We start from the raw sequence: 22,269 nt of genomic DNA, 5'->3' as shown, positions 1-22,269 counted from the left end.
GCTTACATTTGTTGCGATTATTAATTAAAGCAGACAACATCATCTTCCTCCTCCTCTGACAACTTCAGTCAGCGGTTGTTAAACCTCAACACGCCGACACAGACCGCAACACTTTGTGAGAGACACGCACAATTTCTTTGAATGCCAGATGGAAACTTACCTTTTTTATCTTTGCTTTTTCCAAAACAAAACCTTTATAAAGTCGTCCGGTGTCCCGTATGGTCAAAAAAGCTGTATTTTATTTTATTTAAGTGACTCTCATTGAAGTATTGGCTTTCACCAGCGTCCGTAGTAGAAACGTCTGCGCATGCGCGATGTGCAGCCCACCGCTCCACCATTTTCTGTTTTTTTCCCCCCCAATCAAAGACATTTGCATACATCTGTGACGTCTGTCTGCGTCAGGGCGTCAGCCCACCCCTATGCCCATGTAAGGACGGAAATTACGCGGGAAATAAGGAGGGGGGAGGGTCCGGGCCGGCGGTCCTGTTGCCGTGGAGAGGTTGCAGGACACACAAGCCACTACTAGACCGGAGGTGTACAATGTGGAGGTTTTGCTGCTACTGTTGTCAAAAAGCAGCTAGAACAAAGTCAAATGTGTACTTGAGTTAAAGTTATACCATGTAACTTTTTTTATAAAACAAATCTTAAAATTGTCCTAACTGTTAAATCGCTAAAGTTTTAGAACCCCCACTCCGTTATTTTCAGCTTCTGAAGCCTTCTCTTTATATGTTTTCTACTTAGCCGTGACAGGGGCGGGATTTCCCGGCAAAATTACGTCATCACACTACCGGCCAATCACAGCGAGGGTTATACACTGCCGGCCAATCACAGCGCATCTTGAAGTGGGGTCGCCATATTTGTAGTCGCCCGTGTGTCTCTATACTCAAAAGGTAATCTCGCCTACTAGGCAGGGTGAAGGAGTCCGTTTCTCCGGAATGCCTGAACGCACAGGAACCAGGGACCCCTCTAAAGATAGCTCTCGGCGAGGTGGAGGCAGACGCGGGGGTGTGAAGGTACGAAAAACAGCAGAAAGACGCGGACGCGACCGCGGTTTGCTATAGGGCTAATGACCACTAGTTGAGCATCTTACACAGTATAGCTTTAAAAGTACTGGAGTATTTGCATTAAACAATACAAAAAATAATAATAAAAAAAAAAAACAAGTTATGTAAAAGAAAAAGGAAGAAAATAAATAAATACATTGAGAAATGATTACTTATGACCTACTAGAAGACTATTTATACACGTGCCAGTGGATTATTTTTAAACATTTTTCAATAATGTTTCTAATAGCATACAAAAACAGAAATAAACCAAAGCGATCATTATAAATATCGGGAGACTAATTGCTAAACGTTGATTGACCTTAAATACATATCGGTTGAATTAATTACATTTGCACAATTAAGGTTATAAATATGACTATGACTCTGCACAACAGTACTGAGAATAAAATACGTGTATTTGAAGTATTAAACTGAGGTCAAGTTCACATGACCCCAAGGAATGTGTTGATACCGGCAAGACATGCATGCACCCCCCACACACACACACACACACACACACACACACACACACACACACACACACACACACACACACACACACACACACACACACACACACACACACACACACACACACACACACACACACACACACACACACACACAAAAATCAAACATGTCTGTATTGGGTGTTTTAATGAAATATGCATAATAAATATCAGAACAGAACAATAGACAAGTCTACAGAGTCAGACACATGTCAAATAGTTTGGTAGCTTATGTCTCATATAGGACTTTATATGGAAAAGCTGTTACTTTTCCCCAGATAGTTGGGACAGATCTTCTGCTTCCACTTTTTAAATTTGTCACACAGAAAAAAATATGTAACAAGGAACCAGTTGAGCACAGTGTAAAACAAGGGGCCCAGAGACGCTTTGATTTCCACAATATGTCCTCAAAGATGGAAGTGTGATGAGGAGGACTTGTCTCGTCTATCGAGATGCAAGCCACTGTAAATAGTGGACTCGTCCAGTTGATATGGTGGAACTTCAGTAGCGCTATATTTAAAGAGACTATACAGCAGAAAAGGGGAGTAAGAAAGCATGCAGGTAGCAGTTTGGCAGAACCAACACAGCTCACCACTCCTTCATACTTCAACCCCCAGACAAGTATTCATGAGTTCTAGACACAATTCTAAAACAATTAAGCCGAATTCAGACTTAAGTCGAACGTCCGCATCCCTCACAGAAAACTCGAGTGTGCGATCCATTTGTACACTCTCAGAGTTAAATCAACACCGAGGATATTACCGTGTATGTTTTAAGGACCACTTGACCCATTTTTCAACCTATCTTCATATAATTGGTCCTCACTAATGGTCATAATGCTTTATAACACCAATGTTATAAGATGGCACAATTTCTGTCTACTTGCTCTTTTTCAGAAGAGGGCTGTGGACAGTTTAGAAACATGCCTAGTGCCTGCAAGTGACATTATTTTTGCAAGAGCAATGTCTTATGCTAATGCTCTTGCATTAATACAACAAAAATAATTATACTAAAAACCTGCTTACTGATGATGTACTGCAACTGGTAGGCAGGTTTCTAAACTGCCCACAGCCCTTCTTTTGATACCCAGACCAAATAGAGTCAAAGACCCGAAACCGTGGCATCTTATAATGAGCATTAGTGAGGACCCATTAAATAAAGGCAGGCTGAAAATGGGTGAAGAGCTCCTTTTAAGTATAAATTAAGCTCAAGTCTTCAAGAGCATAGCAGCAGGACCAAAGTGGTACAATGTGATGATGTAAAGGGGAGACAGAGCGGTCATCAGGTAGAAGACATATTTCCCTGTTTATTCTACAGGTTTCTTTTTTGTAAACCCGGAATGCCAGCGATATACCGGCACAGACAACCACATTTAAGGCTCTCGGCTTACCACAGATCAAAATGAAAACATTAAATACATAAACTCATCATCGTTGTCGGGTAGACACCTTGTATGTCCAAAACCGTTTGTTTTGTATTTACCATTTTAAAAATGATTTAAACTAGTGAAAACTACCGATCTACAAGCACACGCCTCGCGGCGCGAGGCATTGTGTGCTTGTAGATCTGCTATTTTCACAAGTTGTGCGTGGCAGTCTTGTATGGTGAAGCAGGGCTTTACTTTAGGCTACGAGAAAAGAAAAAAAAAACATACAGATTTGAAACTTGAAGATACAAGGCTTCTGCCCGACAGCGCTGGTGGGCTGTATCTGTCACAGATCTAAATACTAGGGGGAAAGAACCTCTTCAATACTGCAGATTAACTACTATAGACGTTCTATACTTGGTAAAAAACGGATCCGAGTTGCTCTGTTCTTGGTGTGCTTTTCCCCCCTCCAATCAACATCAAATCTCTTTGCCGAAAATGGCCTATCTACAAGCTTATAACGTGCCACAACGCTTGTAGAGCTGCACATTTTTGGGCTCTCCAGAATATGAATGGTAGGGTTCAAATGGTTAAAACGGAGGGAAAGAAGGAAATCGCCTGTCGGGTGGAAACCTCATATGTCCAAAACGTCTAGTTTTCAGGATTCAAAGTTCAAAATAGCAAAAGTAGCAGATCTACAAGCTCAAAATGCGTTGCTTCACACCGTGTTTCGAGATTGTGGATCTGCTACTTTTGAGACGTTTGTGTGACACTGTAGTAGGGCTGACCTCAATTAGTCGAATAGTCGACTAATCGATCGAAAGGGGTCTTAGATGACTACCAATCTCTCAGTCTTGTTTTCTTTTTTTTGCATGATTCAACTGAGATTGGCCTAATTTGTTAGGGAAAAAAATAGGAAAAGATAGGATATATATCATGATTTCTATTCTATTACCCTAATACACACTTTTCGTGTAAAAGTGCTGCAACAGTAAACATGCTTTCTTGTTTAGAACCTAGGCTAGCTAAATCACACTAGTGAAGGCCAACCACTTGGCTTTGATTCTATCTTAATAGATGTTGACCTATTTGACAGTGCAGACATATAATAGCCTTCTCTGATGCATTAATGATATGTCAACGAGCAACACCTGGTCACAGTAGCGCAGACCTCCACTCTGCAGTGCTCTAAACTGGACTGGAGTCTCATTTCTCTCCAAAATGATGGAATATGATTAAGGATTACTGTGATTATGGTAAGCTCACATTTCATAGCACAAACCATAATTGTAACTTTCACTAGCCCCCAAAAAATAAAAAAATAAAGTCGACAGCAAGTCGACTATAGGCAATATTCGGCCAATCAGATTCGACTATACAGATCTTTAGTCGGGGAGAGCCCTACACTGTAGTATGATCAAGTAGGGCATTAGTTTACAAAAATTAAAAAGGTTAAAATACGAAGAGGTTTCTGCCCGACAGCAACGAAATACAGAATACAGATGAGTCTGGTTGCTCCTTTTCCCTCATTTTTTTGTCTTTCACCTCAGGAGAACGTGACAATAAATACATTTCGGTCTAAATCTGGTCATCTTTCATGGACATGCAGTACTAATCCAAATATTTACAGGGGATTGCATCAGGGATTCATTAACTGGAAAATGGCAAACATGGCAAAAAATCTCCTAGAGTAAAGGATTATATTTCAAACCAAAGCCAAAACACACACCTTTTTTTTTTCACCAAGATTCAATTCGCTTTGACAAAGAAGGATTAGAGTTTGAGGGGGACCGAATCACTCTCAAGTTACTATTGTCAGGGTGTTAGATGACAATGTACTTTGCAGCTTTAACAGTTATTCGTTTAAATCCAGTGAAAAAAAATAATACATGAAAAACATTTAATAGTTGCTATTAGACCCAAGATAGCATTGGCAAAGTGGTCCAGAATCTCTTATTGTTGAACAGCCATGCAGTTGTACCAGTGCTGAATGTATGAGGCATACACAGGTTCAAGTAAACACACAAACATACACACGTGAATGCGTGCACGCGCACGCACACACACACACACACACACACACACACACACACACACACTCCAGTAATGTACTATTTTGTGCTATTGTCCTTCTTCAGAAACCTGTGGATCATTCCAAATACTAAAAAGTTGGAACATATAAAAATAAAAGTAGAAGCATAAATGCTCACATACCTATACACCCATCCGTGAAATTACCTTTGTTCCCCCCCCCACCCCACCCACACACACACACACACACGCATACAGTTTTCAACAGCCAGGTCTACGCCTGACATTTTGGTAGGAATGGTCCATGCAGCTTCAGCTAAGCTCCCGCCCTCAGACCGCATCTCGTCCCCGTGCCTGTCCCATCAACATCGGCAAGCCAATCGTAATTCAGAGGGGAGGGAAGGGTCCAATGCGAGCCAAACATGGCAGGGGGAAAACAGAGCCGTTAGTTCATCGCCACACCGCACCGTACATGGCTCAGCTTCTTGCAGAATCTACCTTGTGGGCCATTGTCCTTCGCTATGCATTCGGCGAAGTCCACATCTTAAGTCCTTCCAGTGTGGCGACTACAGAGAATCAGCAGGGTCAAAACAAGTCTTATACTGTGGTAGATTCTGGTTTCTATGGCCCATGGGCATGCTTGCTAAATACGATCGCTAAACCGGGAGACGGCATCATTAGAGCCAGCAGTCGTAGATAGAACGCAGGCGACGCGAGAAAGAGTGTCCCTACTGTACCGTACCCAAAAGAGGCTAGGCTACACACCCGCATCACATAGTGGTTCTGAAACCACATTTAATTTCAAGGACCCCCCGTAACTCTGAGAGTGTAAAACATGTTGTACACTCTCAAGAGTTACAGACCCGTAAGGGTCCAGTTACAGTACCGCCCCAAGGAACCCTGGCGGCTTTAAGAACCACTGACATTTCTTTCATTGTTTTTTGTATAAAACGCCCTTGGTAAAAGTTAAAACGGGTCTTTTTTAATAATACTGCATCCAAACTCGTGCAGGGCGAGCCTCTTGTGTCGAGAGCTTTGGTCATCAAGGTGCTCCATTTCTGTACTTTGTCGTACGACAGACAGCCCCCATGACCCATCTTCATTATTTTTTGAGAATGTTGAAAAGTCTTAAAAATTATTAAGAAAATTGTGAACACCAGGTTGACAAGTATTTAACAGAAAGAAGAACAGCCTCTCGTCTTTCATTCCCCCACGACGCGTCTAAGATCCTGGGAGCCAGTGTGCTGATGGGTGGGTGGGGTGGAATGTAGTCCTGGGCTGGTAGTCCAGCAGAGGTTAGAGGTCTACGCCTTTGACCAGCGAGGAATCCAGTGTGACGGGGAAGTCGTGGAGCGTCTCCAGGACGCTGATGAGGGCGTTGACGGTGGTGCGGTCTCGCAGCAGAGCCGACTCCTCGTACATCCTCTGGATCACCGGGCACTCCACCAATAGGGGGAGCCACTGAGGAAGCAGACGGTCCCTGCAAAAAAAAAAGAAAAAAAGAAAGAAAAAGAGGTGGATAGAAAATAATCAGTCATACTGTACTACTGTAGTGGTTATCAACCTTTTCAGGCCGCAACCCCCAAAATAATCATATTTTAATTGGGGACCCCCCCCCCCACCCTACAAGCACCACAAGAGTTGAGACATTACATTTTGTATAACACGGTTCTATTGTGAAAATAGCTGATCTACATGCCGATCTACATAGCCAATCTACATGCTCACAACGCCTCGCAACGCCAGGCTCTAAAATTTTACAATTTGGCCAATGTTTAATTTGTCATTTTAGAGGTATTAAAACGTCCTTAAATTGTCACTTTAGAAATCCTGTGATATATTAACAAATTGAGCCCCAGTGTCCATACTCCAAATTCTGAGAACTATAGACAAAAAAGTACAGATCTACAAACTCACAACACCTCGCGCAGTGAGCTTGTAGATCGGCTATTTTCGGCAAAGAGGTGAAAAAAAGAGCACACTAAGTACAGAGTGAAAGGTGAAAGTTTATTAGGTGATGACGGCTCAAGTGGTTAAATATATGAAAACACAAATTGACATGAATCCAAAATACACTGATGATTGTGCTGTCAAACATTGAAACTACAGTATATGGAATCTATGAAAAGGTTGTGGGGGGGTCCCTGCTTCATCTCTCTCTCAACTAAGGGGCCCTTGCCTTGGCCTGAAAACCCCTGCTCAAACGTATAATACACTGTCTATCTACTGCTATTGAGCCTACCTCGCGCCCAGGCAAACCAACAGCTGGAACTTTCCGTCCTTGCCAATGCTCCTGGGGGTGGAGTTAATGGCGTTGACATAGCGGCAGAGTGATTGGCAGGTCATCCCCAGGGGCTCCGAGGTCTCCTGAAGGTCTCCCATCTGGTCTGCTGTCTCCATGTAGGCAACGGCCTTCTCTGTAGACAGAGAGAGGGGGGAGGACACAGGTTGACAGGTTTTTACCAGTGGTGGAAAGGGCAGGACCACTTTGGTAGAGGTTTCGGTTGTCTATTTACCTTGACATGATGTAACTCCAAAGTTGGGCAAGAAATCTAAAATGTCCCCATTGACTCGAAATAGATTATTCAAAATATGCTCCTCATTGATGGCATTGTACGGCAAAAGCGCTCTCATGCGGGCTCTTTTAGCCCGTAAACAAACGCAAACCCAGCTGATTCTGACAATATAGAACACTGTTTCCCTATTTGAAAATAGCTGATCTACAAGCTTGTAGATTTACTAATTGTATAAATATTGAACTTGTGAAATGGCACATTCTACATGAGTACTTTTACTTTTGGTACTTTAAGTATATTTTGAAACCAAACACGTCACCACCACAAGGTCTGCCACAAAAAGCGTTTAGATTGGATTGTTTTTTCCCTTTCCTTTGTTTATCTCTTTTCTAACTAATAGGTTTAACAACAGAAATCTAGGTGATTGTAATCTCTAGTTGAGCAAATCATTTTAAAGACTACAAATGTGCTGTTCCCAATTTAGGCCAGCAGAGGGAAATGTAGCTCCACACATAACTCACCCACAAAGTCCCAGACAAAGACGGTCTTCTGGAAGAGCCGGGCGGACTTGAAGCCGTGGTGGAAGAACTGCTCCAGAGCTCCGACCAGGCCGCTCTCTCCACACAGCAGGATGGTCAGACTCCCCCTCTGTTACCAGAAAGGAGATTATTACCATGGTTGAAACACCAAACCTCTAAAGAAAAGATTTTCAACCTTTTTCATACCAAGGTGGTCCGTTATTTATACGGGCATTTGAGCCACGGACCACCATTTGATGAGATTTAGCCTCTCAGACCCAAAACTTTGTAAATTTAGTTGTCGTTGGATGAAGATTTTGTCCACAACTTCATGCTGTATTGATGTCGTACCATAGGAGAGATGTGTGTTAATAATTTAATTCTTGAGAGTAAAATTAAACCAAATAAGGGTCCATTTGGTTTCATTTTACACTCTCAAGAGTTAAAGATCTATAAGGGTCCATTTGGTTACCAACTCTCCATCGTTTAGCTGGGGACCACTTGAAACCCCCTCAAGGACACCTGGTTGAAACACCAAATCTTTGAAGGCTGCCGAGTTGTCAAGTATTGGCGTTAACGAAAACCGTACACCGATTTAGGACAGATTAGATGGTCCCCTGCGTTCTAACAGAGTTACACAACATTCCAGAGGTCAGTTCACTGAGTGAAGTGTTCATCATGGCAACAAAGAGACATCTCCCCCTCCAGAGCAAAGTGCATTAGATTTGGAGACTGGATCAACTCCATTGTGTCTGTGCGGTTAATGGACTCCTCCTGGGCTCCGTAGCGCTCTCTGTTTGTCTCTCTTCCTCTCTCTTCCTCTCCTTTCACATCTGTCTCTTTCTACGTTCACTTTCTCCCTGACAGTTAGGCATTTAAACCATGCTGGATGGAGGCTGGCCTGGGCGGTCAATACATAATGGCGTTACCCAGGAGCGTGCAGTTATAAGACAGAAACAGATAATGGCCACACACAGCCACCGGGGAGAGAGGGGCAGACAGAAGAGATGTTGAGACAGAGAGTGAGATTCAATCTTAAGCGTCAGAGTTTACTCATAGCGGGCGATAATGATTAAAGCGGCGTCTAATAGACGGGTTTCTGGTCCACGTTACACTGATAAAACTAGATGCGTGCGCACTGCGCAGGGTCCGTACCAAAATTAGCCAATGAAACCAGCGCTCCCCAAAAACAACAGGTTTGGGGATTGGACGGAATTGATTACATGATACAGTCAGCTGTGCATTTAGTCTCAATGTTTGTAAACAAGAAACCCGTCTATATCCTGTCTCTTCATAATTCTACCAGATTCTCTCCTACAGCCAGTCACTGACTCTGGTTGTACAAATGTGTTTAACAAGACATGAATACAATTCGTACCCCCAGCCCACTAACCCAAACACTTGCTTCAACACGCATGAACGCACGCACGAACGCACACACACACACACACACACACACACACACACACACACACACACACACACACGCATGCATGCACACACACACACACACACCTCTTTCTCAGGTTTGTGGAAGTGTTTGATGATGTTGTTCACTGCCTCCCCAATGGCTTCCTGGATCTGGGCTGAGGTGGGCTCTGAAATCAGGAAAACCACCACGTGAACACACGGATTCATTTCAGATGTTGTTTTTGTACATTCACGACTCCACAGTGCACTACATTTCTACGCGGGGAAAATGAGAGAGACTACTCATTTTAGCATAAAAAGCTAAAACTGTTAATAAGTAGGCATGATGACGATTTTGGATTTTAAAGCCTGACTAGGTAACTTTTGTTTGTCTCCCTGCGCTTCTATTGAAACATTTAGATCTAGTCCAAGGTCCTATCTCGGCCTAGACACAGGATCTGACATGAATGCTGACCTGATGGTCAAGCTTCAGTTCATCCCTGAGCAAGCAGGGCTCAATGGTAAACATTTCAGCACTTGAGCAGGAAACCGGGTTCAAATCGGGGTAGAAGAGGACAGTTACATAGTGCTGCTTTAACCCATTTACTGTAGACCGAGTACACATTATTGCATATTATTATTTTATGCTTTAACTATTAAAAAATTGCAGATCTACAAGCTCACAGCACGGCACCAAGTGCACTGAGTGCCGCACTGCGAGCTTGAAGACCTGCTATTTTGGAAAAATCGTGAACACTTGAATTTTGACCAAATTCTTACCCAATTCTAAAAGTTTGCTATTTTTCAAAAGTTAAAGAATTAAAGGACAACTTTGTTTTTTTACAACAAGGGTTCATATTTTAGATAGTCTTTCGAGAAAAGAAAAGAAAAGATGAGTGTTAAAATGTTTTCATTTACTTCTATCGTTTTAGTGATTTTAACAATTTTGATTTGCATGCATGCCCCCAGGTTGGGGAATGCATGCAACTAACTAAATATCTTTCATGGGCAGATGTGACTTATGGGGGCTGTTGTAAATAGTAACAAAGAAATTGACCGCTTATTGTGTCTAAAAAGACAGATTTAGTCACTTGCACGCATGCCCGCATGAAATCAAAATACAAAAATCTCTAAAACAACAGAAAGCAGTAAATGACAACATTTTAACACTCATCTTTTCTTTTCTCTAATTACAATCTAAAATATGAACCCTTCTTGTAAGAAAACAAAGTTGTCCTTTAATCTGAACCGTTTTTTTACTGTGTATTGTTTATAGAGAACACTGACTGTATCCGCGGCCGGACATCGACGTGATGCTGGCGCGTCGGGTCTGGGACGGCGAACGCTGGAGCTCCGGCGTGCGGCAGCCCCTCCCGGAATCCTCCTCGGTGCTGGGCACCACCAGCTCACCAATCAGAACTCGCTCCAGGCTGCCGTCGTCCACCCCTTTACCCAGCCACCGCCCGCACGGGAACCTGCAGGGGACAGGCCAATGGGAGTTAGGAACGGTAAGACACACCAAGGGTTTGGTGAGGTCAGGGGTGTCGCAACAAATTCTGGGCCCTGGGTACAAGGATTCACTGCGGGCCCCCCCCCAAGAATGTTCTTCATAGGGGGAGGGGGTTTAACCCATTTAGACTGAGAACGCATTATTTTGTGCGTTAACTATTGAAAAATAGCAGATATACAAGCTTGTATATTCGAGCTTGTAGATCTGCTATTTTTGGAAAAATCGTGAAAAGTCAAACTTTTTCATGTGAAGGACCCCCAAAATGATATTTATTTGGCCACGGACCCCCATCTAAAAATATTTAGTTCCAGGGACCCCCCAGAAGCAAAATTTGAGTTACAAACAAGCTCACAGCGCAGCAATCGGTGCCGCGCTGTGAGCTTGTAGATCTGCTATTAGTACAAAATAATTAAGGCCCCTCCCTCCACCTTGGGCCCTAGTAACTCAGTCCCACTTTTCACCCCATTGTGACGCCCCTGGGTGAGGTTTTTGAGCTTCGGGAACAATCTTGAAAAGGAGGAGAAAAAGTCACACATTCTGGCACCATATGCAGTGATTTATTTGATTGATGTTTTCGGACCTTAGGCCTTACTCAGAATCAAAAAATGGGTTGATTGCTGGAAAGGCAATCACTGCCCCTGCATACAGCACCACTCTCTTGAAACCAAAACATATATAAAGGAAATGGACAAAAACATGGCACTTTGTGAGTGTGGCAGCATAGGCTATTCAGACAAAATTTGACCAACATATATTTTCAACATTTAATTCTTTTTTAAATAACTGTTTCCACACTACACTGCCAAAGGCAATCTTGGTCATCTTCTCAGATTTAATTGAAAATGCTGTCTAACACATCTTCGTAAAAGCTCCCTATGGCAGAGGGTCTGTAAAAAGCTCCAGCAGAGAACATTAAAAGAAAGCCTTTAAGATCTGGGTTCCATCTGTGTGGTATCGCCCTCGCTGGGGATTGACGTCAGTGGGCTCTACTCTCTCATAAAACGTTGAATTCAAATGTAAAAAAGTATTCACCCCAGTGTGAAGAAAGCGGTGCCTTTGTTGAGTTTATTTCATTGAGCTACATTATGAACTAGTGGTTCTCAAACCTTTTGATTTCAAGGACACCCATAACTCTGAGAGTGTTCAAATGGACATGTTTGTACACCCTCAGAGTTACAGACCTGTAAGGGTACATTTGGAACCCCCTCAACATTTGGAACCCTGAGGCGTCACTGGACCCCACTTGAAGAACCATTGAACCAGAGGAACAATGTTAAATCCCTGTTCATTCATTTCAATAGGCTTCTCACCAGCACCACTTGAAGCAAACCACAAAAACAGCAGGCTGCTGCCAGTGTGCGTCCTGCGTGCATGTTTGCTTTCTTGTGTGTGTGTGTGTGTGTGTGTGTGTGTGTGTGTGTGTGTGTGTGTGTGTGTGTGTGTGTGCGTGCGGTGTGTGTGCGTGCGTTTGGAAGTGGCCTGCATATGTTCTTTCACATAATTAATTATACAAACACACAAAGTTTGTTTGTTAGCACCGCTTAAAAAAAGACACCAAAGAAACAAACAGAGGGGGACTGAACGGGCTCACCTGTAGGTGTGTCCTGAGATCTCGTTGCGCACCATGACACAGTCCACCAGCCATTTAGCCAGGAGACCAGAGTTGTCATGACCCAGCTGGACTGTGGTCAGCTTCCCCAGGTTCTGACACTGCACAAACACACAGATGGAGCAACAACAGAATGAGACTCAAGGTGATTCTAACCCACCCCCTGAAAATAGTGCCGAGTGCTTCCCTAAGAGTCAATTTAACTCTGATAGTGTACAAATGTAACCAAATGGACCCTCACAGGTTACAGATGGATAAATCAATAATATGGCACTAAACACACACACACACACACACACACACACACACACACACACACACACACACACACACACACACACACACACACACACACACACACACACACACACACACACACACACACACACACACACACACAATAGCATTCCTAATGACCAAAAGAAATGCCACCATCAAAATACACTTAAGTGTAATCGATTCAATGATCAACTCAATGAATATCGCTGCATATATATGTTCATCATCATCATATCATATGCAAAGCCATATATACATAATGGCTTATGAAGGAATTAACCTTTTAAACCTGGCAAAGAATGATGACAATATGACACCACATACAGTAGATAAATAAATTCAAATCTTCTGTAAAAAAGTTAAATTAAAAATGTAAAACAAAATAAAAATCCATTCCGGGTGGGCAACATATTTGGGCACAAGCCCATCAAGATCACCCTTTAGATCTTTGTCTTTGGTTGTCCAGCCCCTGACTAGAACAACCTGCAGTGGTACAGCAGAACCTAATAATGTAAGACATTGGTCTACAACAACACTGGACAGTGTCCCACCAGAACCAGCCCAGTTCCAGGGCCAGAGAGAGAGAGAGAGAGAGAGAGAGAGGGAGATTTAGAACAGATGGGGGTGGGATCTGTTTGAGATATGGTGAGGATGAGAGAGAGAGAGAGAGAGAGAGGGATGGAGGGAGGACTCTAACCTTGAACACGGCGGCGATGTGCGTGTGAGGCCTGAAAGCAGACTGAGGGAGATGGAGACATATTGTTAGGACATGGTGCATGCAGTGTTAATTTTGCAGACTAAAACTATGACGAAAAATGCTGGTCGACTACCTTTTTTCACCGACGATAAAAACTCAGCTATGATGACTAAAACTAGGACAATTTCATCAACAAATAAAATCTAGACTAAAATGTTAGGGAGAGACTAGTGGAGTACAAACAGAGACATGTTTGGTTGTGCTCTGGTGTTGCGCCCTGAAAATAGCCGATCTACAAGCTCACAGCGGCTGCACAACGGCTCAGATCGTCTATTTTCGGCTTGTAAAATCAGCCATTACGATGGCATACATATTTTTTGTTCTCTCGCTTGAGTAGACTAAAATTGTACGATATTTAGTAGACTAAAACTAAAATATTACTAACTAAATTACATTTTATTCAAAAGACTATGAATAAAGTAAACTAAATCAAATTAAAACTGGGTGCATGATGGGTAGACAGCATAAAACGTGGTCTTGCGGCAGAGTTGATGAGACATTAAAAGCAACACGCGTGCCAAAAACATACATAATATGTCATCATATCATGAGACCACAAGTAGAGGACTCCCGGACATTATCAGCCGCATTGAAAGGCCCTGGCACCATTATTGCGGCACACACACAAAAACACACACGTGCGTTTTGATGAGCCCGTACACCAGACCGTGTGAGAGTGACTGCACACAGAACACCAGAACAGCCATGCATGTAACCTTCATGTATGCTTCGCCCTACGACAGTGTCACACGCAGAAAACAGAAAACAGCAGACCCACAGAGTTTGTAGGTCTGCTATTTTTGGAGCGTGGCACCATTGTACGACAGGCTAGAAATTAAGCGTTAAAAAGAAAGTAATGCGAGTTCAGGAAGGAGGTAGAGCTTTATAGCAGCTGTTGTCTTCGCTAAACTGCATTCAACTCACATTTGACCTACATTGGTGTTTCACACACCCACTGTTAACTTTTCACGCAATAGTTCACTGGCTTGTCAATACAAAAATAAAAGTGACTTAACGCTGTGAATAAGTGATAATTGTGTCTTTTTTACCTTGTATTTTTGTTACGTTCTGTGGTGGTGAGGTGGTGTTTGTTTCATTGTGTGTCAGGGACTGGGGATGAAAATGTGCATTCTTGCTAACTCCTTGTATATTTTACACTGCTATCTTAACCACACTGTATTGTGCTGTTTTTCTTCATTAGTATACATTGTCCCTCTCAAATCTACAAATAAAATACAAATAAGTGATGCTCATGCATGTCGAACTGCCCTAATCAATCGTTATGATGTTTCCTGACGGCGCCACGCTGTAGTTAACCGTTTACTGCGCTGCAATGGACGGAGTGAATGAAACAACAGAGAGAAGAGATGAACAGAGATGAGGAAGTGAAGTAAAGATCCCGACAAACTCTTTCCCCACACACAAACCACACACCTCACTCCTGTTGGCAACCAACATTTAACAACAGCCCAGAGAAACGTTTGGTGCAGTGCCCCTGCCTGCTAAAGGCCAAGGGATGTGTTAACCCTGATTCCTACTTATGTAGCGCGCCAGCAGCGAGCACAAAAATAGCCGATCTACAAGCTCACAGCGCGTCGCAATTTGACGTGTTGCGAGCCAGGAAGATCGGCTACTTTCAGTGACGTTGGCACGCAAATAGGGATGGGACGATAATCGTTATAATTGTTTATCTTGATAAAAAAACACTCACAATAATTGTAATTGTATCGTGGAGATTTAATTTATCGTGAAATTATCCTCTGTCATGCACTGGGATCAATTCACTTTTATTTGCCGAGCTGCATATCTGGTACCTGATACAGATACTTGATACAGTCTTTTTTTCACTCTCTACCAAATCTCTTTGCCAAAAAAATAGCTGAGCTACAAGCTCACAACGCGTCGCTATTTTTTGGCAAATGTTCCGCCCCAGGACAATGGATGTTGGGGATATTTTGATTATTGCTATAATATCGTAAATCGCAATTTCTTTGGTCACAAAGATCGTGACATGAAATGTCCATGTCGTCCCATCCCTACACGCAAATAAGTATAAATCAGGCTTTGGGTCAAAGGTGGAGAGAGGTCACACTCACGTCGAAGGCCATCTCCAGGACGTTCTTGGGGATCTGCATGACCCCAGAGTCTCCCAGCTCGCCGGACACACACACCCACGGGTTGGACGTGGTCATGGTGTTACTCAGCTTCTTGATGGGAATGATGACCGCGCGGTACGGGATCACTGCAGGGACAAACACAACAACGTTATAGTGTGGTATGCTATGTCCAAAATACAGCTCCTGTAGGATTTTTGTGCCAAAATTGATTTTTCTGCAGATTTTGGTTCTATAGGGTCCAAACTATCAGAAAATGACGGGGGTCAAATTTTCCGACCCCTCCCTCATTTCCTGGGGACAGGTCACTTCAGTTTTGGCCCTATTCGGCTATGTATTCCCAATTTACCATAGTATTTTTAGCTAAAATTGATTTGTTTGCTGTTTTGGCTTCTATAGGGTCCAAACTATCAGAAAATGACGGGGGTCAAATTTTCCGACCCCTCCCTCATTTCCTGGGGGCGGGTCACTTCAGTTTTGGCCGTATTCGGCTATGTATTCCCAATTTCCCATAGTATTTTTAGCTAAAATTGATTTGTTTGCTGTTTTGGCTTCTATAGGGACCAAACTATCAGAAAATTACGGGGGTCACATTTTCAGACCCCTCCCTCATTTCCTGGGGGCGGGTCACTTCAGTTTTGGCCCTATTCGGCTATGTATTCCCAATTTCCCATTGTATTTTTTGCTAAAATTGATTTGTTTGCTGTTTTGGCTTCTATAGGGACCAAACTATCAGAAAATTACGGGGGTCACATTTTCAGACCCCTCCCTCATTTCCTGGGGCCGGGTCACTTCAGTTTTGGCCCTATTCAGCTATGCATTCCCAATTTCCCATAGGATTTTTTTGCAAAAATTGTTTTGTTTGCTGTTTTGGCTTCCATAGGGAACAAACTATCAGAAAATAACAGGGTTGAAATGTTCAGACCCCGCCCTCATTTCCTGGTGGTGGGTCACAGTTTTGGCCCTATTGAGCTATGCATTCCAATTCCCCATAGGATTTTTTTTTGCTAAAATTGTTTTGTTTGCTGTTTAGGCTTCTATGGGGACCAAACTATCAGAAAATGACAGGGTTCAAATTTTCATACCCCTCCCCCATTTCCTGAGGCGGGGAGGGGGGGTTTCAGTTTTGGCCCTATTCGGCTCTATATTCCCATAGATTTATTTTTTCTTCTTTTCTGTTTTGGCTTCTTTAGGGACCAAACTGTCAGAAAATGAGGGGGTTCACATTTTGCATGCAATTGAAGATGCCAGGGCAGAGCCCCTGTAGGAAGATCTTCCATGTGTCCCATAGCATGATCTGACGGAGGACAATTATTCTATCAAAGTTCTTATTGTTGATGCCATGGGTTTGCTTCAGAACATGAGAAAGACAAAAAGCTGTCAGATCTTCAGTATGCATTCAACAAACGCATCATAACGATGATGGCTGGCTATGTTGAGGGTCAAGTTGTCTTTGATAGGTAATATTAGGTATATGGATCAGTCGAAAAACACAAAGTCTTCATCCAGAGATGAAGCTCACTATGTCCATCAAGGAACTCCTGACTGTGTGATCAACCAAGGAGAAGTTGACATGTGTTAGGCCAGGGACTGCTTGAGTATTTCTCAAGGGACAGTTCTTTCAAGCTTGTTGTCATATGATACCTTCATCAAGGGACATGATTTTGAGGAGGTGCACACATTGAAGAGGCTGCTGACACCAATCTCCAATTGCCCTGAGCCCTGAGCTTCCACCAATTGAAGAGATTTGGTGGAATTCAGAGAGTGGAGGGTATGTTCCAGTCAGGTGTCTTGCCCTCCCTGCTCCAAAGGCAATACTTGAGCTCATCACATGTGGGTGCAAAGCAGGTTGCAAGGGACAGTCAGTCTCTGCAAGTGCTATGGCACTGGACTGGAGACTTTGCCAACAGTATAAAGGCCCATTCTCACTGGGCCAGATTAACAGATAAAGAAATATCTTTCTCCATTCAAGTGGATGGTAAGACACATATAAAAAAATATCTGTGACAGATATTTTCTTTAATCTGTCCAGTGGGAATAAGCCTTAAGGGAGGACATAGATAACAGTGATCATAAATAGATCCTGTATTTGACTAGAATAATAACAGGTCAGAAGTATAAATGCTACCCCATCCTCCTCACTTGAACTGTTCCTACCTAAACTATTGAATATCCTCAGAATATACTGTGAAGTTGTGTATAAAGTACTGTAAAGTACTCCCCCCAGGATATGAGGGAGGGGTCTGAAAATTGGAACCCTGTCATTTTGTGATAGTTTGGTCCCTATAGAAGCCAAAACGGCAAAGAAATCAATTTTTAGCAAAATACTCCTATGGGAATACATAGATGAATAGGGCCAAAACTGAAGTGACCCCCCCCCCCCCCAGGAAATGAGGGAGGGGTCTGAAAATGTCTACCCCGTCATTTTCTGATCGCTTGGTCCCTATAGAAGCCAAAACAACAAAAGATAAAATATATTTTAGCAAAACAATCCTATGGGAGATTGGGAAAACATAGCCGAATAGGGCCAAAACTGAAGTGACCCGCCCCCAGGAAATGAGGGAGGGGTCTGAAAATTTGACCCCCATTATTTTCTGATAGTTTGGTCCCTATAGAAGCCAAAACAGCAAACAAATCATTTTTTTGCAGAAAACTCCTCTGGAAAATTGGGAAAACATAGCTGAATAGGGCCAAAACTGAAGTGACCCTCCTCCAGGAAATGAGGGAGGGGTCTGAAAATGTAACCTCCATCATTTTCTGATAGTTTGGTCCCTATAGAAGCCAAAACAGCAAAAAAAATCTATTTGGGCAAAAAAAATCCTATGGGAAATTGGGAAAACAAGGCCGAAAAGGGCCAAAACTGAAGTGACCCGCCCCCAGGAAATGAGGGAGGGGTCTGAAAATTTGACCCCCGTCATTTTCTGATAATTTGGTCCCTATAGAAGCCAAAACAGCAAAAAAATCAATTTTGGCAAAAAATTCCTACAGGAATACATAGCATACCGCACTATTAGGGTATTAACACTAGTTAAGTTAGAAAAAGAGGTTGCGCTTGCCTTAGACAGTGAGATTTAGGGTTGGAGTGTTTAAACCAAAATCCAGTATACAGTACACTAGTAAGACGCCTCAGGGCGACAAGCGACCTCGCCCTAAAGGTTGATGTCGCGCCATGTCTTGGCCGTCTGGCCAGTGATGTATATCGGACCAGTTACCCATATATGGAGACTCCTGGTACCCATATATGGAGATCCATGTACTGTATATGGAGATATGCTGTGAGACCCCAAACATCTTTACTCAGTTATTCGTTATGTGAAAATACTATGACGTCTATCACATCTGACATCATACTTACAATCCCTTTTATGCCCATACATGGAGATCCCTTTCTGAACCAGCCACACAGATATGACTACCGGTATTATTCAACTATTTGTTTTATAGCTTGCGGATTACTTTTGACCGATGCATTAGTCTTACTATTATTATCATTTTTTAAATTACAATAGTAAGAGTATTAAAAATGTCTCAAAAGATCTTTAATTTTCACTTTAGAAATGTGCAGATACCCCGTACACACTTATATACTATATATTGGTCCGTTTACTGTTGAGTAAGAAAACAATGTTGTACATTAAGTTTAAATTTGCCCCCCTCCCTCTCTCTATTTTTATACAAGAAGAGGATAACATAATAGTGACTCATGTATTATAATATAGAACAGTGGTTTTCAGCCTTTTTCACATCAAGGTTCATTATTTATTTGAGCCACGGACCATCATTTGATGAGATTTAGCCTCTCAGACCCATAACTTTGAATGGATACGATTCTGACCACAATTCCATAGAGACAAGCAAACGATAAATTCTTCTACCACTTTTTCGAGTCACGTGTTCAAATACTGGATTCTGGACCAAGGTCCGCTGGCCTTCGCGCCACTTGTAATGTCGTGGACAATAACTTAATGTCGTGGACAATAACTGTGACATCTAACCATAAAACGAGCGCTCCCTTCGTGTATGCCGTACTAATGCCGTTACCTTTAGATATCACGCGTCCGAGATCAATGCGCCTCAGTGTACATCCGGGGACTTCAGGAGGTAGTCGGAACACCTTTCCCCCAACCAACAAATGAAGGTCGCAGCGGTCCTATGTTTACTAACGTGCGTACTATCGTCGCCGATTTATTTGGATCCAATGCAATCCGCCAACTTTAAAGCCCCTTTTCTCTGAACCTATGCCTTTCTGGAAGCGAACAGCCTCTATTTACGGCCGGAACGGTGCTTTTAACTGACGTTAGCTTAGCTGTAAGCTAGACGCATGGATTAGTATGGAGTTGGCGCCATCTGTTGGTGAGTAGAAGATGTTGTTGGTGGAACTATCTGCTGTCTCGCGGAAGTTTTATAGGCAATAATGATTGTAACTTAAGATCCTTGCAAGTTACAACTATGTGTTTTCTTTCATGTATAAGGGAAAAAGTGGTAGAAAAGCTATTTACCACTCGGGGTCGGACATTATGCTCTGATAATGTCCTGTGTTAGGGTGTTATCGGACTCGGCTTCGCCTCGTCCGATAACACCCTAACACAGGACATTATCAGAGCATAATGTCCTCTCACTCGGGGTAAATTGCTTACTTCTACATCAGGGGTTCCCAAACTGTTTTGTCTCAGGGCACCCCATGAATATTTGTTTTAATCCGAGGCACCCATACATTATAATTTTCACTCCCAGCACCTTATATTTATAGCATATTGTCGTTGTCGGGTGGAAACCTTCTATGTCCAAAACCGTTCGTTTTGTATTTATCATCTATAAAATTAACTAAACTAGTGAAAACAGCAGATCTACACGAGGTTTCTGCCCGACAGTGACGATATTTTAGTGATTATGTTGCGAGGAAAACGTTGAGATAATAGCCATTTTGGTTAGAACTGACTGAAAATAACTTTGTACTTCAAGTTTAAAATGATACTGAATATTTTTTCAAGTGTCCAAATAGATTCCAAATATTATGAAATTATCTCGCGGCAGCCCTGGACTGCCGTCACGGCACCCCAGGGTGCCCCGTCACCCACTTTGAAAACCACTGTTCTACATTCTCTAATTGTGTAGACTTCCAGATGTTGAACAATAATCAAACTCTTTGAGAGCGTGGTTACCAACTCTCCATCATTTAGTTGGGAACAACCTGGAAACCCCTCAAGGACCACTGATGGTCCCCGGACCACTGGTTTAGAACCACCGATTATAGAAGCTCAATGCATAATGCATCACGCTTTAAATCTTTGATTAAACTGTACATGTATCCTCATGGTTTATTCATGCTAATAGCTGAGGCAGCCATTGATCCCTAATACTGCATTAAACATGCATCCTACAGCTGAGATTAAACCAGCTAAGGCAGAAACAAGAGCGGGGAAGAGGCCTTTCCCCGTCAGTATGAAGCCGTCTTCAGAGCTTTCGCTGTGGATTCTGCTGCAGTTATTGGAGGTTAATGTATAGCACTCCAAGGTTATTATATATATATATATATATATTTTTTTTTTTTTTCTTTTCTTTTTTTTGAGTTGTACCCCTTTTTCTCCACAATTTAGTCGTTATGCCAATTGATTCCTCCCCACACACATTTCTCAGTAGTTGTCACTACTGACGTATCCTATTGACTAAGCTGCCAGTGAGGAGCTCTCACCAGGAGGATGTTGTAGGGCCTTCGTCCTACTCCTCCCGCCCAACACTCCCCACTGACAGGTGCCGCCCCAGCCCGTAGGAGTACGTACAATGAATGACCAATATCAATCTCCCCACCCTTCCCTCCCCCGAGCACGGGCCAATTGTGTTTGTGTAGACCAGTGGTTCACAAAGCTTTTAGCTCAAGACCCAAAAGAGACATTAGACGTTTGCCCGGGACCTAAACTAGTGAAAACAGCAGATCTACAAGCCCACAACGAGGAGCGAAGATCGGCTATTTTCACTACTTCTTAAACATTTGTTTTCTAATTCATGGAATTTCTTAGATTTTTCTTTGATTTCTTCATGAAATTATTGAAAAAAATAATGCATGAAAATGTTAGCTTTTTGGGGAACGTTTTCTTTTTTTTGAATTATTATTATTGTTTTGAAATAATAATTAAAAACAAAACGTAGGGGGGGAAAAAAATTAAGGGACCCACAAAAATGTGTCCGCAACCCACAAATGGTTCCCGACCCAGTGTTTGGGAAACAGTGGAGGTTATCAACTTATCATAATTCTTTTTTCTTTTTCTTTTTTTTTTATTCATTAATTTGGGGATTTTTATGTCACTGCCACAGATGAGAGTAGGAAGGAATATTGGGATGCCAGGGTTAACAGCGCAGTGAGTCAGTAAGTGGAGTTGGGTGGTGCAGAAGACTCACTGATGGTGGTGAAGACACTGGTGAAGCAGAAGTAGTCCACGGCGTTGAGGGAGAGGAGGTGGAAGAGGAACTGCTCCTTCTCCTCCTCACAGCGCAGGAAGGCGTAGCGCTTGTACAGCTTCCTGCGGGATCACACACACAGCACGCCAAGGTTCACATCCGTTTATGACAGGGGTCTTCAACAGGGGATCCGGGACCCCTAGGTAGT

General features: G+C 42.7%; 1 protein-coding gene across 4 annotated transcripts in view; it reads right to left on the bottom strand.

Moving 5' to 3' along the window:
• Positions 1–1,704: 1,704 nt before the first annotated feature.
• The window catches only part of dennd5b (DENN/MADD domain containing 5B), a 126,317-nt gene continuing 105,752 nt past the window's right edge, over positions 1,705–22,269 (bottom strand). For 2 of the 4 annotated variants that reach the window (XM_080754768.1, XM_080754770.1), the window contains 9 exons: positions 22,062–22,183; positions 15,648–15,793; positions 13,492–13,533; positions 12,498–12,616; positions 10,684–10,871; positions 9,502–9,584; positions 7,990–8,116; positions 7,195–7,369; positions 1,705–6,432 (listed from right to left, as the gene is read on the bottom strand). In XM_080754768.1, coding sequence (XP_080610894.1) covers positions 6,249–6,432; positions 7,195–7,369; positions 7,990–8,116; positions 9,502–9,584; positions 10,684–10,871; positions 12,498–12,616; positions 13,492–13,533; positions 15,648–15,793; positions 22,062–22,183 — 1,186 coding nt within the window. In that variant the 3' untranslated portion in view covers positions 1,705–6,248. The remainder of the gene's footprint in view (positions 6,433–7,194; positions 7,370–7,989; positions 8,117–9,501; positions 9,585–10,683; positions 10,872–12,497; positions 12,617–13,491; positions 13,534–15,647; positions 15,794–22,061; positions 22,184–22,269) is intronic. The other 2 variants (XM_080754769.1, XM_080754771.1) reach the window with 1 other exon arrangement.

Source organism: Nannobrachium achirus (genome assembly GCF_963921795.1).
Source record: "Nannobrachium achirus genome assembly, chromosome: 23".
In the NCBI taxonomy this organism is placed as follows: Eukaryota; Metazoa; Chordata; class Actinopteri; order Myctophiformes; family Myctophidae; genus Nannobrachium; species Nannobrachium achirus.
The sequence above is the reverse complement of the archived record's forward strand: the minus strand, read 5'-3'. Positions and strand labels throughout refer to the sequence as shown.